Raw genomic sequence first — 16,792 nt, 5'->3', positions numbered from 1 at the left:
TGTTTGTCTAAACATTCTAATGGTGGCCAATCATGAAGACAAATAGATAGTTTAAACATGGTGATTAATAATTCAGAGCAATCATGCATAATTTCATAAGCAAATTGATGAGAAACTACATGTTCATGTTAAGGCTCGTGTCCTAACCCTAACAAAGGGAATTAATTACACACAATTATAATTAAAAAGCAAAATATTATTACAAGCATGGATAGAAAACACCTTGTAAAACAAAGTTGAATCATAAAAGTTCTCTAAGCAGAATCCTCCAAGGTTCTTTGCTGCTTCTTCAAGTTAGCAAATTGGGTCCCACCATTATTCAAAAGTGTTATTGGGTAAAGAGTTTGAAAATAAATTGGGGCTTCACAGTATAAGATAAAGTTGGGATATTAATATTTCAAAGTGAGAGATAAAACTTGAACAATTTGTTGAAGAGTGAGTTAGAATGATAAAATTTTAAAGTAACATAAAATTGTCAAATAAATTACCAAATAACACTTTAAAAAAAGTTACTAACTTATTTGAAGATGCTTTAAAAATGGGACACGACTACACGAGAAATTGAGAGAGACCTCACCCGCAAACAAAGAACTCAATTCGAAGTGCAGTTACTTATGTGTTCAAGATGGAGATAGTAGATACCGTTTTCTTTTACAATTGTTTTCCTTGTTATCATTTATGGCAAAGGCAAAGCCAAGAAGAAAAGAAAATTCAAAGAATACTTTATTTCTTTTCTTTTTAAGCTGAACAGCAAAAAGTAGTTAGAAGTGGTCGATGGATAAAATAAGAGAGAAGACTGATTGCATAAAGGTTGAGAGAGAGAGTAAAGTATGAAAAGGTTAAAGCCGTCGCACGGCTTTGGAGCAGTTTGCGTGTGAAAAGTAGAAAATTGGTTCAAAGGCTGAGTACCAACACCGACTACTTTACCTATCCGCGTGGTATGCTATGTCTGCATGACTAGTTTTCTGTGTACTCCACATACTACTTGTATTTGCATTTCGTCGCCCATCCATTTTATAATCTAAAAAAGAGTAATATTATTCATATCATATTTTTATGGTATTGTAGGTGACATTTGAGTAATGATATTCATACTACATTTTTATACAACATTTCTATACCACTTTGAATGACATTTGATGTGGACAGCCACATCATTTGAATTAATCAGATTTTCTCCTTCATTTCCTTGGGTTTTGCAAATTTTTCAAATGATATGGTTGTCTACATTAGATGCCACAATCATTATTTAATTAATTAATTTTTCTTAATTATTAGTTTATTAAATAATGAACTAAATTTAAAAATCTAATTAATTCAAATAATGTGGTTATCCACATCAAATGTCACCTAAGGTGGTATGAAAATGTAGTACAAAAACATGATATGAATAACATTACTCTTTGTGTTCTGAATATCTAGAGATCAAATCTGCTGCACTTAAAAACAATTGTGACCTCTATGTGTTTTTCAATTTAATTTTTCTTAATTTTGTTGTCAAGAACTCTACATATCAACCAATGATTAAAGCCACCGATAATGCACATTATTTTAACGCAGAATATTTATTCTCGAATTTCTGGAGTAAGCTTTTGAAAGAAAAAAAAAGCCAAAATGTCTTAATAGGTAACCACGTAATGAGTAATGATGATTATTATGTGCATTAAACAAATGCAAGTGAAAATGGGGAACATTTGGCTGAATTCAACTTTTTGGGGATTCCTAACTTTATACTTTATTACTTTATGTGAAAGGAGAAAAGTGTGTCTTGCTGAAACAAAAGTCATGATCATATTCCCTTTTTGTAACGCACGCCCTCTCCCTTGCCTTTTACGCGTTTTTTTCGAAACCTCAACCACTACCCACCTTTTTGCCTTTTTACTTTTTACAAACTCACTCACTCCTTGTCTGTTTTCCAAGTTTTTATTTTTTTTATTTTTTATTTAGTACAACTACTACACACCAAAGTTAAAAATAAATTGTCCGTTAGAAACTGAGGTTGAAGACTTCTCGTAAAGTTCACCACAATATTAGATAATTATCTTCCGATTCATTTTGGAAGCCCTATTCGTTTAGGATGTAACGCCCCAAAAACGGAAGATAAATATAATGGTTGGCCAAAATTTAAATCTAATCTTCTTGTTAGACTATCTACATATTCTCAAACGGGATCAAACCATTATAGTTCACCGTCATATGTAAACTGTTTACTAACCAATATTCAAGTGGCAGATATGTTCAATACTAGATTCAAACAATCAAACCACATCAAACGAATAACAAATATGTATTCAGAACATCAAATTTAACTTTAAAAGGCAAAGTCGGCCCACTGGCCACGAGCTGTCGGTTAGTTTCCGGCGAACGGAAACCTAATTTTCCGACTAACCTAAAAAATTACCAAATTTCACAGGATTGTAGAACACACCACGGGAAAGAAGTTTCATATCTGGGCCGAAGTCCAATTCGGGCGGAAAATACCTGAAATTTCCCTTGATTCGTTGGAAACCCTAAAGTAGGCGTTCTTTGATTTGTCGAATCTGTTGCTCCGCCGCCCCAAACTTGTTTGGGCTTTGTTCTTGGCCTCAAGAGGAAGCTAAAAGTGGTGGTGGACGAAGGCAACACTTCAAAAATGGCAAATCACTGCCATGGAACCCTCAGAGCCACCGACTCCTTTCTTCACAAAATGGAAGTCAAACCTCGTTGGGTTTGGGTGGAAATGGAAGAGGGAGGGTCATAGAGTTGGTTCCAGGTGGTGGTTCGACGAAATTTGCCAAAAAAACTGATGAAAAATGTTGAAAAAATGCGAAGGGAACCGAGTTGGGTTACTTGGGTCAAGGAGGATCTGGTGTTTCTCTCTTTTCTTTCCCTCCTAATTGGGCAGCCCACTATCTCTTTTCCCTCATTTCTCCTCTCCCTTCTCCATTATAGCCACACACGTGGCGCCCCTGATGGCTGCTCCAGCAAAGCTGGAGCCTTCTATATTAATGATCAAAAGACCATTTTGCCCTTACCTTTGCTCATTTATATCTCTTTTGTTATAACTCCATTTGGTGAAAGGTTTTCACCTGTGCGCCCGTAGGATTGACCTCTATCCAGATATGCCAAGAAATACGGCGAAACATATAAGGATAAAATATGTGTTCGTATAATTTTGTTTAGCCAACTAGGGCATTTTTGTCTTTTTAACTTATCGAAAAAAAATAAATGTCGTAACTATAAGTACATCGTAACTTTGAATACAACTACAAAATACGTAATTAATAATAAAGTCCAGGAATTTTTACATTTCCCCTCATTTGAATTTCATAAAAATAAATAACTAAAATATATATCTAGTAATACGTATTCAAACATGAAGTACATCTCATTTTTCTTTCTATTTAAACACAAGCAAATGTGGGGTTATTTATGGAGACATAAATCAACCACATCTAATAGGGGAAGTACTTGTGAACAATATGCTCAATATGACATATTTACCTTAAGGGATAAAACGTAGTCTAGCCTAAGGTAATTGGACTTTGCCACTCACAGACCATGGGCTCTCCAAGTCGTGGTATGGGTCATGGGCTCTCAGGGCTGCCCATGACATACATTATGAGCTTTATTGGGCCGCCCATAATTAAGGAAATTTTTTGTCCTAACTAAGAATATGTGAGAATATTTGAGTATACAAGCATATATAATAACTCTTAATGTAAGGAAGCACTAAAAAATAATTCTATAACCCATGACTTTCAAAGCCTAGTGAAAAGTGAACCATGAATCTTTACAAATTAAAAAGAGAAGAGAGATAACGCTTTCATACCCTTGAAGCTCATCCTTGGTTAAACAATGGATTCGCCCAAGTGGATGGCCTTCAAGTTCACTCCAAGTTCCTTGAATGCTTCCTTGTGTTTGTGATCTTCTCTCCTTGGATGGTTGTTTCTTTGCTTCTCTTGTGCTCCTTGAGGATTTGAGGAAAGGAACTCCAAGCACCAAAAGTTTGGTGCCTCAAGGTCTCCACACTAGACCCGGCAGTTTCTGACACAACACGAAAATAACAGGTTTCGGGTCAACACGATAACTAATCGGGTCATTATCGGGTGACCCGTTTTGAATCCGTTAATAACGGGTTCTTAACAAGTATACACGCGGGTAACACGTGGGTAACCCGTTTCGACCTGTTAAGAAAAAAATTATTTTGATCATTTTAAAATTTAATTACTAATAGGTTTATTATAAAATACAATAGCCATATTAATGTATACAATATATTCTATATTAAATATATAGTTTTGTATTATTATTCTATATAAGTTTACAAAAAATGTTTTAATCATTATTTATTTTTATTATGAGAGTTTCTTATTATCATTACTAGGATAAATTTTACTTAACATGTTGTTGTCCAAAATTAAAATAAACTAGTATAGTATTTGTATAGGCAAGAACTAAGAAGGCATACATACAAGTATGAAAAATATGAAAGAATATATAAACACTCATGATTCATCATTATTCCTCTACGAGTAGATTATGGTTACACTTACATTATCGTTTAGATTTTTAAAATCCTCCAAACCCTCATGAATAATGTTTTTTATTTGAGGGAAAAATTAATAAAATTAATAATAATTATTGTAGAAGTGTAATAAATGTAAAAAAAAAAAAAATATACAATCACTCATAGTGATAAGCCTTACAACTTTCATGAAGGGGCCAGCTTCGAAATCCAACACTATAATCCATAATCCATAAACCTTAAATTTATATTTAATCGTCGATTGTCATTTACGTTTAATTCTTCTTACTAAATTTCATTTTTAAAATTTTCTTTTTTGAAAACATCATCATTTGGCGGATGTAAGAAGATGAACAGTTCAGATATTTGATATCACATTTCGATATTTATGATTAACTGAAATATGAGTCGATGTCATATAGTTTGTAGAGACTTTATAAACATCAAGCAATATTTTCACTAACTGTAAAACTCTGACTATAATATCAACGATCCAAACTGTTCATCTTCCTGGATCCTCTAATAGATCATGTTTTCAAAAAAGAAAATCTGGAAAAAAAACAAAATTTGATGAGAACAATGAAGCGTAAATGTAAACAACAATCAATGGTTAAATTTTAGTCTATGATTTATATGATTATAGTGGCGAATTTTGAAGTTAAGCTCGTCATGAAAGTTGTAAAGCTTGTCATTACAAGCGTTTATATATATATTTTTATATTTTTTACACTTCTACATTAATTAAAAAACTATTAAAGACTTTACTTAAATACGTTTTTATTTTTTGGATGTGACAATGTGGTATGTATATACTTATTTAGTATTATGTTTTTTCATTTGATTATTTATTGGTTTAAAATATATTTTCCTTAACGGGTAACGGGTCAGGTCAATTTTGGGTCGGGTCATTTTACCTGTTTATTTTAACAGGTGTTACACGACACGTTAAGATATCGGGTATGACACGAAAACGATACAAACACGAAAAACACGACACGAATGCCAAATCTACTCCACACCAAGGATAAGGGGTGAAAAGAGGGTGGATGGCCTAGAAGAAGTGAGATTGATAGCTATTTCTTCTAGGATGCCCGGTCACTTAGAGAGAAACCCTAGAAATAAATTTGATTAATTATGGAAGTTGGGCGAATTTTTGGGAAATTTTGGTGGGATGTGGGTTTATGAAATGTTGTTGACAGGTTGTGTATAAGGGATAGGTCGTTCAGTTTCATTTTGTGGAAGTTATATTGTTGAGTTGGGAATGATTTGTGTTGATGAAATCATTGTTAATCTTATCAATTAAGTTGATATTACTTAAGTAATGAAAGTTTGTTCACTGTCGATGTAGTGTTATAAAAACTTGCTGATGACAGATTGTGTATAAGGGATAGGTTGTTTTGTTGAAGTTATATTGTTGAGTTAGAAATGATTTGTGTTGATGAAATCATTGTTAATCTTGTTTTGTTGAAGTTATATTGTTGAGTTAGAAATTATTTGTGTTGATGAAATCATTGTTAATCTTATGAATTAAGTTGATATTATTTAAGTCACGAAGGTTTGTTCCCTGTAGATTGTGTTAGTGTTATACATTGTTGAATGTGGTTGTTACAAGGGTATATATTGTTCAATTTGGCTGTGTTGAATGGTTGTATTGTTATAGGTACATGAGATGATAACTCAAGGGGTTCAACCAGCAACAAAAGAGGAAGAACCGCATAGGGGAATGGTCAACAACCTTTCTTAAGCAAGTCATGTGCTATGAGTCATGCATCAAAAGTTTAATGACGCACAACTTGCTGGTTTTAGGGCATCATGCTTTGGACACTTAAAAAGTGTCGATAGACTAGCCCTTACTGGCCAATTGGTGCAGGAATTGTTGCTATATAGAGTGGCTAATCAAGGGGTGAAAGATTTAGAGGGACTCACTCATGTATTTAATAGGCTACAAAGTGATCCGTTTCACGAATAAGGACTTTTACCTCATTACAGGGCTTCGTTGTGACGAACCTTATGAAATGAGGTTGAGCATTCCAACATTAAGCTTTTGACTAAGTATTTTCCTGAGAAATTTGGTTTTCTTGGAAAGAGTAGCAAGGGAAAGGTAGGAAGGGCAAAGGTCAAGTGAAGATCGTCCCTACGAAAGGTAGCCAAAAGGTTTTTGTGACTTGTGTCGAGCTTGAAAAGGTTTTTTTTAAGGATTTTAAAAAAATGCGAAAATGAGGATGATGCATTGAAAATGGGGCTTGTATACTTCACCGAGGGTGTCTTGATATGGAAAAAGAGTAACTTGGCTGTGAACCTAGACTAATTCAAGCATGTAGACGACATGGATAGGTTCAACAGTTATTCATGGGTGTGATATTGTTTGAACAACTATAAGATAACCTTTCTTTTGATGCTTCTAGGAGAAGGAGAGGAAGGGTGGATGGTGATATGGAAGGAGATGAGGAGGATGAAGAAGAAGAAGGTAAGGGAAGTAAGAGGTGGCAGAGATCTAGATGGGGCTACAAAAGGGTTTAGTTATGCTTTTCAGGTACTATTTGTTGCTTTGATTGAGCAGTAATAATGGTTAAATTATTGTGATTGAGTACTAATTCAATGTATGTGCACATGTGGGCATACGAAATAGTTCCCTAATTAGAGAAGCCATTAGCTATTGTAAGATGACTAATCCGGCAACCTTCCCAAGATTCTCTGGTGGTTGACAACAAAGAATCAACCCATCTATGAGCATCTGCAGATGTACATAACTGAGAACTGAGATGTACGACTTTATTTGTAAATCTATGAACTTTGTGAATGAACGTGAACATCTGTGAATGTTGATGAATATTTGTGAAAACTATATGTGTGAGAAATGGAATTCTGACGAGTTGTGCTAAATGGCAAGTGGTGGGGATTTGAGAGATTGTGCCGATTGAATAAAAAAGGAACATAGGCTACTAACATGGGGCGATGATGCTAATGTAGTGATTCCAAACACCTTTACTCCTGATACAAATGATGCCGGCAAGTTGAAAGTACAAATAAAAGAGTTAAATGTGGCTTTGGTGTATGAGAAGGATATTTCAGAGAGGAAGGTATTGAAGAAGATGGAAGAATTGACCGAAGAGGTCAAGGAATTGGGGAGGGAAGTTAAGGTAAAATATGTGGAGGGGAAGAATGAGGTAGAAGAAGAAGAACAAAAAGATGTGGAAAAGGAAGAGGAAAAAGATGAAGAATAGAAGACGGAAATAAAGAGGGAGAAGAAGAAGGAGAAGAGGAATAAGAAGAAGATGGTGGTCAAAATAGGGCTGATGGAGGAAAATGGGGGAGGTCAAGGGATTAAGCAGGAAGGAGGTTATGGGAGGTGTGGAGAAGAGGGTTTGGATGAACTTCTATGGACTGTTGAGTTGGATAGTCCCGAAGCTGTATGCGGGGAGATGGTTGGATTGATTAAAGAGTGTGTCCAGAGCAATACGAAGAAGTCCAAAGTTTTGATGATGAGGTTTTTATTTTCACACCTGAGGGTGAGCATGTGGCAACAAAAAGGAATGGTCAGTACATGAGGGGGAGGTTAAAGACTGTAGGAACAAAACTAGGGAGGAGGGGGCGAAGAAGAAGACGAAAGTCATTTGCCATACGAGCAAATTGTAAAAAACTCCAAGAGGGTGAGCCGAAGAAGAATGTTCTACAAAGAGAAATGGTATTTAAAGCAATGGACAAAAACTGTGCTTAAGGTGATCAAGTATTTCTATCAATTCAAAAAGGTGAAAGAGAATCAGAACAAGTGATAATTGACGTTTTGGATTTTATGCATTGGAAATTATATTGATTAAATGACTAGAACAATGAGCCTTAATGTTTGTTACATTGTTAGTCATGTTGCCCAATTGGAGAATACGATAGTTAGAGGCACCGATTTTTGGAGGCGGCTCCTTGTTAAGGAAGGGTGGTTGTCAACCGATGTAAATGACTAAACTATATTTGGTTTAGAGTTATATAAATGTGTTGGGATTACATTGGTGTCATAGTTTAATTAAAATTTGTATATTTCAGCACATTCATTTGCAGCTGTATCTCTTGAGGAACCGTGCGAATGAGGGTCGAAGGTACTGGTTTTTGAACCATGCAAATGAGGGTCGAAGGGTAGGGAAAATGTTGAACACCAACACAATCGATTGGTTTTTAGTACAATGTTGAACACCAACACAATGGACTAGTTTGCGTGTGTTTTTTAATGTTTTCAGTGTTGTACATGCTTTTGTATTTATTTTCCAATTGTGGATAGTTGTATTGTGAGTGCTTCCATTAATGCAAGGACAACTTAGAGAACATGGAGGCCGCAAAGTCTATGTGTCCAAATAATTCTTATAGGTGCTGTTAAAGATAGTGAAGGGGAAGGGGGAGCTATTTTCTACTACATCATGGTTGGTCGATGTGGAGAGGGTCTATATGCCCCTCAACCTTGATCGTCATTAGGTTGCTGTTGAAATGAATCTTGCAGCTGGGAGAATAATGATGTACAACTCAGTGATGTTTAAAACCCACACACTTAAGTGACTACCAAATTGGCTCCCATCGCAAACGTGCTTACAAAATGTTGGAACCCAATTTGCATGTAACTCATAAATGCCCTCAAGCCACGTTTTATCAACCAACACATGTTCTTCTACCAACTTGTTTCACCTTACCTCAAATTCTTCTTTGCTCTTGATAGCCCATATGCAATCATGCAAATCCTTGAAAACGCCTTCAACCCAATCTTTGTCATTAAGCTTGTTAATAGCATGCCATATGCAGTACTGATGAAAGGTGGCTGGTAGTTTGTTGCCGATAGCCTTTGACTCCATCTTGATTCGTAATTACGACTTTCAGCAGCACACCGATAGAGCTTTAAGGAATTCTTCAAACAACCACTCAAAGCTCTTGGTTTTTTTCATTTTTCAAGAACGCTTTGATTGTGGTTATTAACTCCTAACAAAGGAGCAAACATCATCTCGTACACATTGTGTTGAAAGTGGTGTCAAACACAATCACATCACCAAAATGGATGTAACCACAACATGACTTAATATCTGCTTAAAAGAAATTCAAGTGTTCCGCCTTCATCAATCTCCATCTTTTGTCAATCTCCATTTTGATATAAAATGAATTGTTTATCTTTTTCTCATCCTCAAAATGCTTTTTCAACATTTCTGCATTATGCTCGATTAGATGACCTTGTAATTGCTGTTTGGCGTTATACATATCCTTGGGGGTGCAACCAATATTTCCAATTCCTTCACTTGGCACCTCCAATAAACCCACTTGTTTACTTACGGAAATATTGTCTTGCGCACATTGTTCAATCATCGCATTCTTTACCTTCGAAACTTGACAATGTGATCTAAATAAGTGTGATGCACTTGACATAGGGTGGTTGAATTCTTCATTGAAAACTGTTACAACAAATATTTCACAACCAATTCCCTTATTAACCGCAAGTTTCGCCTTGCACTCAGTTCTATCATCTCCCCTCATACCTTTCTTGTTAGGTTTGGGATTAGGATCCACCCTCTTCTTGCCTTGTTTGCAACAAACAAATTATTTCCTTAACCAACATTCACCATCACTGGATATTTTACTACTATGCTCCTGAATCCCAAATCCCGTTGCAAGTGCATAATTGTTGTAAAAACCATACCCTTCATCCAACGACTCGAACTCCATTTTTAATTTTGGTTTCAACTCATCATATACCGTTAGAAAAACTATTTCAACCTTCCCTGCACCACATTGATCCTCTACATCTACATCCTCTCTTTCCACCACAATTTCCTTTGTTTCTAACTCATCCCTCATCAAATTACACTTCTATGTCTACTTGCTACAAACCTACACAACTACAAAATAACTTATCAAAACACGACAAAAGTTTTGCACCTATATATCTAAAATCCAATTTCACGATTTCAGCCAATTAAAATCACAGCATTATACAAACCAAAACGGAATGGAAATGGATTATAAGAGAGGTTCAAGATTTCTTCGGAGACTCACCTTCACAATCTCGGTTCTTCATAGCTTCTGGATGAACCACCAATGTTAGCTCTAACATAAGCACAACTTCAACCCACATTAAATCAAGCTCTGACTGGCACCCTTCACCACCTCCCTCTCTCTGCCTCTTTTTCTCGACGATGACAACCCTCATATGATCCCTCAATCAGTGACAAAAATACACCCATTGAACCAAAAAAAAATAAAATTAAATAAATAAAGGTACAAGATTACCAGGTCACAGTTGCAACGTAGCTTCAATCTAACTGAATCAGTTCCTCACCCCACCTCCCTCTCTCAGCCTCTCTTTCCCTCTTCAGCGCGCCAATATTACCTCAGTTGCCTGCCTCTCCTTTTCTCTCCAACAATAAGATACCCAGTGAAGAAAACAAATTTAAAGGTATAAGATGTTCGGCTCACAGTCGCAATTCAGCTTCAATCCACCCCTGATCCAATCCTTACCCCAACTCACTCTCTCTGCGTCTATTTCCCTCTTGAACATGTGAACTCTTAGCCCCCCTTCTCTCCGAATAAAAGATACCCACTAAGAATTTTTTTTTTTAAATCCACTGGGTCACACCCACAGTCTTAAAAATCAATATTACCGGCGATATTTTGCCGATAATATCATTTTTTTGACCGGACGATATTTTTTTGACTAAAATTAAAATATCTTTAAAATATCGTGATATTCGTCGTCGTCGTCGCCGGCGGGAGGTGAGAAAGGGAGGAGGAAACCACAGGTGGTGGGTACGAGCTGAACAACAGCAAAATCACGTCCCCCAGGGTGTAGAGAGACCGTAAAAAGGCCCCAAGCAACTCGGCGGATTTGCATAAAAGAGATGGGGGGGAGAACCGGAGAAGGATCGAGTTCGAGAGATTGAGGGAGAAGAAGAAAGATGGAGAGACTGAGGGAAGGATCCAGATCGAGATCGAGATTCGAGAGAGTCTGAGGTGGTGATGAGGTGACCCAGCATATTGGATGGACTACGGAGAGACCGGACCGAGGGAGAGAAGGAGACGGAGAGATCGAGGGAGAGACGGAGACGGAAGGCTCTGTGTTCTTTGCTTGTTGCGTGTGCGTGTGAAGGAGACGGAGAGACCGAGGGAGAGAAGGAGACGGAGAGACCGAGGGAGAGAGAGAAGGATCCAGAAAGGTATGCGTGTGTGCGTGTGCGTGTGTGCTTGTTGCGTGTTGCGTGTGCGTGTTGCGTGTGCGTGTGTGCGTGTGCGTGTTGCATCGTGTGTGTCAGGGTGTTGCAGAGGTGAAAATAGGTGAATGTGTGTGTTGCAGAGTGTTGCAGAGGTGAAAATAGGTGAAAATAATTTTGCACCCAGAGGTGAAAAGATGTGAAAATAATGTGCCTGTGACTGTGAGATGTTAGGTTAGTGTGAGTGTGTGTGTGCCAATAATTTTGCAAATAAATCCAAAGAAAACCCACTGAAACTGAACCAAACTGTCATATGCCCATACTGCCATACAGGCATGTAGCCTTACACCTTCAAATCACATGAGAATCATTTTTCGTGAAAAAAATCTTGACAAGACAAAAAGATATATCCGTGTGTGAAAAAAACAGTGACAAGACAAAAATGTATGGTGGACTGGTTTCTCACTGTCAAACCCATGTGTGTGTGTAAAAAAAACACTGCCAAAAGTTCAAAACCGTGTGCGTCCCAGAGGTGGAGTATCAGATCATCACACATTTTTTGACCTTTCGAAAATTGAAAAACCTCTATTACACATTTCTGTTTCTTCTTCTTCCCTTAGCCCTTTCAGATCCTTTCCAAAACCTTTTCTCTCTCATTTATTCACAGACGGCAAGCTGCAGAGGATCGTCGAGGTTTTGCTGTTGCTACGTACGACATTGAAAGTTCAAGATTTGTTACATTTAAGGTAAGTTTACAAACTTACATTTATATTATTTTAATTTATACAACAACAAAAAAATTTGTGTGGACACATGCATGAGATTCTTTAATTTCACATCCTCACACTATCGTAAATGAACTTTCCAACACCAAAAGAGGGGCAAAAAATTTACTAACTTTGCTTTATGGCTTTGTTCGAGCTCGTTTGCTCCTGATTATCCATTTTGATTAAACAATTTCTACATACCTCCCACGAAAAGGGTCCATAATCAATCCTTTTAGTCTCCATTTTCAAAGAATATAAAAGAAATGGCAAGGAAAAGAAAAGGAAAGAATAAACAATTTTAAAAAGTTTTAAAACACTTTTCTCAAAAAACAAAAAAAAAAGAAAAAGGTTTTAAAACACTAAAAAAGAAAGAAGTTTGTCTAGAACACTGTATTAATTCTTAACAATTTGTAATAATATATAATACAAACACTAGTTAAGTTGGATACATAGATAATGTACATATATAAGGAGGTTAATTATACAAAAAAATTTGTGTGGACCCGTGCATGTGATCTAAGAACCAAATAATATGTTAATTTTTTGAAGTAATTAAGTAATGTTGTATAATTATTCCCTAGGATAATTTTAATATGTTTAATGTTATTTATTATTTTATTATCAAACTGGTTATTATTCATTAATATTAGGTTTTATTATTCCATATTATTTTTATAATTTCTACACCTTACAATCATTTTGTTTACTTCCTATTTAATTCTTTTGTAGAATAACTTTATTATTTAGGTTCTCTTATATAACCGTCACTACTATATTTTTTGGCCAAAAAATAATTGCCTAATTTCCATGCAAAATAAATACAGGTACGTTTAAGATGTCAAAACGTGATCCAGCTTGGGAACATGGAGACCCAATAGACGGAAACAAACATGGCACAATTTGCAAATATTGTGGTCATGTAATGAAGAGTGGCGGAGTGACACGACTTAAGCATCATCTTAGTGGATTAGATTCAGGACATAATGTCCAACGATGCGATAGTGTCCCCCCCAGAAGTGAAGGCATTCATCACCACATTATTAAAAAATAAAAAACACCAGAAGGAAAAGAAAGCATATGGAATGGAAAATATTCGAGCTGGGCTACGAGGAGAAGGCATTGGCCAAGCGGTTGACAGTGATGATGATGACGATGAGGACGAATGTGATGATGACATGGGACCTGAAGAACGGCGTAGTTTCAAACAAGCATTACGTGCCTCCAAACAGTCAGCATGGGAAAAAGAACACCTTCATAAAATTCCTAATAGAGGACAAGGTTCCGGGACAAGTGGTGGTGCACAAATGAGTCGGGGAGGCAGTCTTAGAGAATCACAACCAACACCACCAATAGCCCCAAGTTTATATAACTCATCCAAAGCACGTCAAAAGAGTGTTTGGAGTTATTTCAAGGGAGGTAATGTGAAGGAGGGAATGGGGCGTCTAATTAGCAAGTTCTTTATCTATGAAAATGTCCCTGCTAAGAAGGCATCATCACATCATTTCAAAAATATGGTATTGGGATGTCAACAGGCCGGTGTTGGAGTACAACCTCCCACTCCCTATGAGGTAAGAAACAAATATTTGGAAATGGAGCATAAAGACATTGGCAAGTATGTTAACAAGTTGAGGTCAAAGTGGGAAACTAATGGTTGCACAATCATGTGTGACGGATGGACTGGCCCAACCAGATTGTCTATCATAAACTTCATGGTATACTCCAAGGGAAAGACAATTTTTTTGAAGTCCGTTGATGCTTCAGACCATATAAAGAACTACAAGTATATTTACAAGTTATTGAGGGATGTAATCATGGAGGTGGGAGAGCATAATGTTGTCCAAGTCGTGACCGACAACGGTTCTGCATTTGTCAAAGCTGGAAAAAAGTTAATGAAGCATCATAATGTGTTTTGGACATCATGTGCAGCACATTGTATTGATCTCATGTTTGAGGCAATGGGGAAGAGAGAGAATATTGCTAATGTTGTAAAAAGAGCTAGAACAATCACAAATTATATTTACAACCACGGTTGGTTGTTGGCAAAGATGCGTGAATTTTGCAAAGGAGAAATTATTCGTCCAGCTACCACTCGATTCGCCACCAACTATATTGCATTAGAAAGCCTACTTAAGAAGAAAGCAGGGTTGAAGCAACTATTCACTAGTGACGATTGGGCCAACCACAATTTCAGCCGCTCAAATGCAGGTCGTATGGTGGAAAGTATAGTGCTTGATCATGCTTTCTGGACTCAATCAGAACATGTGTGCCAATTGTTTGAACCTCTTTACAAGGTTTTACGGATTGTTGACATAAAAGTGTATCCTACTATGGGGGCAGTATATGAGTTGATGCATGTAGTGAAGGAGGAATTGGAAAGAAAACCTGGTGCAAGGTGGGTCATAAAGATAATTGATGATCGATGGTATAAAACATTATACCACGATTTGCATGCAGCAGGTATAAATTATGTCATAATTTGCAATTCATTTCTTTAGTTGCATAAGTATTTTTTCTCTTATTAGCGTATGTGTTTCTTTGAACAGCATATTATTTGAATCCTCGATACCAATACATACCTGGTGTTGGAGATGATGGTGCCCTTATACGTGATGTACATAATGTATACTCTAAATTGGACCCTGCATCACCAGAAGTTGGCCAATTTGGAAATGAGGTACACAATTACTTAAATTATAATAATTACTTTGTTGGATTAAACTAACACGATTTATTGAATTCAGCTAACATGGTTTAAAGATGCAAGAAGAACTTTTGGAGAACCAACATCAATTGCTGCTCGAACAACAATGTCTCCTAGTGAGTGCAAACATATTTCACTATAAGTTTATAATAGAATTTTTTCGAGTTATTAGGCTTATCAACATTGTTTTTCATTGTAGCTGAATGGTGGATCCTGTATGGGACCGATGCACCAACTATGAGAAAGTTAGCAATCAAAGTATTATCACAAACAGCTTCCTCATCTGCTTGTGAAAGAAATTGGAGCACATTTGCACTCATACACACAAAGCAAAGAAATAGGTTGGCTCATAGTAGGTTGGAAAAATTAGTTTATTGCTACTACAACATGAAGCTTCAAATTCGAGATAAGGAAGCAGAAATAGATCATGTCGACCTTGGTGACCCACTAAATGTGTTTGATATTGTTGGTGAAGATGATGATACAGAGGGTAACCAACTTTATCAATGGATTAGACCTCTTCATTTAGATGATGATGAAGGCAACCCAGCTCCCAGAGTTGCTAAAGAAGCACGTAATGAAGGGATAAATGTAGAAAGAGTATTAGAGGAGGAGGTGGGATTTAGCAGCGCTGACTCTTTGGAAGAACTTTTGCTCCCAAAACCAAGAAACACTGGAATTCCACCTTCTTCCAATCCTACACAACCACAACATCGTGCTGATACTAATGATAGCTCTAGTACAAGATCAGGAGACTCACCTACCACCGGAGGTGGGAATGATGAAGGATACAGTGGAGCTGGAGGTAGTGGTGGTGGATATGGAAACTATTATGGACCACCTCCCGGATTTATGACCCCCTTCACTGGTGAGGCAAACTTCACGCATGCAACACAAGATGATGACCATGGCAGTAGGCGGGCAGGACCAGGAATTGGTGCTATAGGGAAAGACTATACTCGTAGAGAAAGAGGCAAGGGGATTTTGTCAAGTCAAGAAGATGAATCGTTATTTAGAACTTCGGACTCTATTGGAGTGGGAAGTAGTAACTATGGTTATACTCATAACCAACCATCTCCTTACCCTTCATATCCCATTCCTGTTGGGATGGAATCGAGCGACTCATGGAAACAATCCCAGACTCAATCTTCAAATGATTTTGCTTATGGACAACCTCAACCAATCTCGGATCCATATGTGTGGCATGTTAACAATTACATGCAAAACTATTTTGGGGATTTATCATTTGATAACTACTCTTCACAATACACTCACTCTACACATACAGATGATGAAGATAGTGAAAAATTTGAACCTCATAGGAACTCTATGTGGTACTAAAGTGTAAAATATTGTACTAATTCATTATATATAAATGATTATGGTGTGTTTAGACTTCTTTCATTAATTACTACATATTTTCTACACTCACAATGTTTGTTAACTTGCTATATAATCAACTTGATAATGTTAAATCCATCATGCAATGCATTTCCTTCCAATTTTTTGTGATAAACTAATAGATAATTGACTAAATAAACATCTTGCAAAGTTTCAATAAAAATTTCCAAGTTTTTCTTACAATTTCCGTGGTTTCCATGTAATTTTTATCGATATCAATACTATCCCGATATTTCCATCGATA

At 36.6% G+C, this 16,792-nt stretch overlaps 2 protein-coding genes across 2 annotated transcripts; one reads left to right on the top strand and one right to left on the bottom strand.

The window, feature by feature from the left end:
- Positions 1–3,868: 3,868 nt before the first annotated feature.
- LOC126609283 (uncharacterized) lies at positions 3,869–10,945 on the bottom strand. Its single transcript, XM_050277238.1, has 2 exons — positions 10,529–10,945; positions 3,869–4,026 (listed from the first exon to the last, which is right to left on the bottom strand). The coding sequence occupies exons 1-2, from the start codon at positions 10,680–10,682 to the stop codon at positions 3,869–3,871; spliced, it is 312 nt and encodes a 103-aa protein (XP_050133195.1). The 5' UTR covers positions 10,683–10,945.
- Positions 10,946–12,325: 1,380 nt separating this feature from the next.
- Positions 12,326–16,530, top strand: LOC126606864 (uncharacterized). Its single transcript, XM_050274248.1, has 5 exons — positions 12,326–12,425; positions 13,271–14,903; positions 14,990–15,120; positions 15,188–15,263; positions 15,347–16,530. The coding sequence occupies exons 2-5, from the start codon at positions 13,430–13,432 to the stop codon at positions 16,486–16,488; spliced, it is 2,823 nt and encodes a 940-aa protein (XP_050130205.1). The 5' UTR covers positions 12,326–12,425; positions 13,271–13,429; the 3' UTR covers positions 16,489–16,530.
- Positions 16,531–16,792: the final 262 nt, after the last annotated feature.

The sequence above is a fragment of the Malus sylvestris genome, chromosome 16 (assembly GCF_916048215.2).
Source record: "Malus sylvestris chromosome 16, drMalSylv7.2, whole genome shotgun sequence".
Lineage (NCBI taxonomy): Eukaryota > Viridiplantae > Streptophyta > Magnoliopsida > Rosales > Rosaceae > Malus > Malus sylvestris.
The sequence above is the reverse complement of the archived record's forward strand: the minus strand, read 5'-3'. Positions and strand labels throughout refer to the sequence as shown.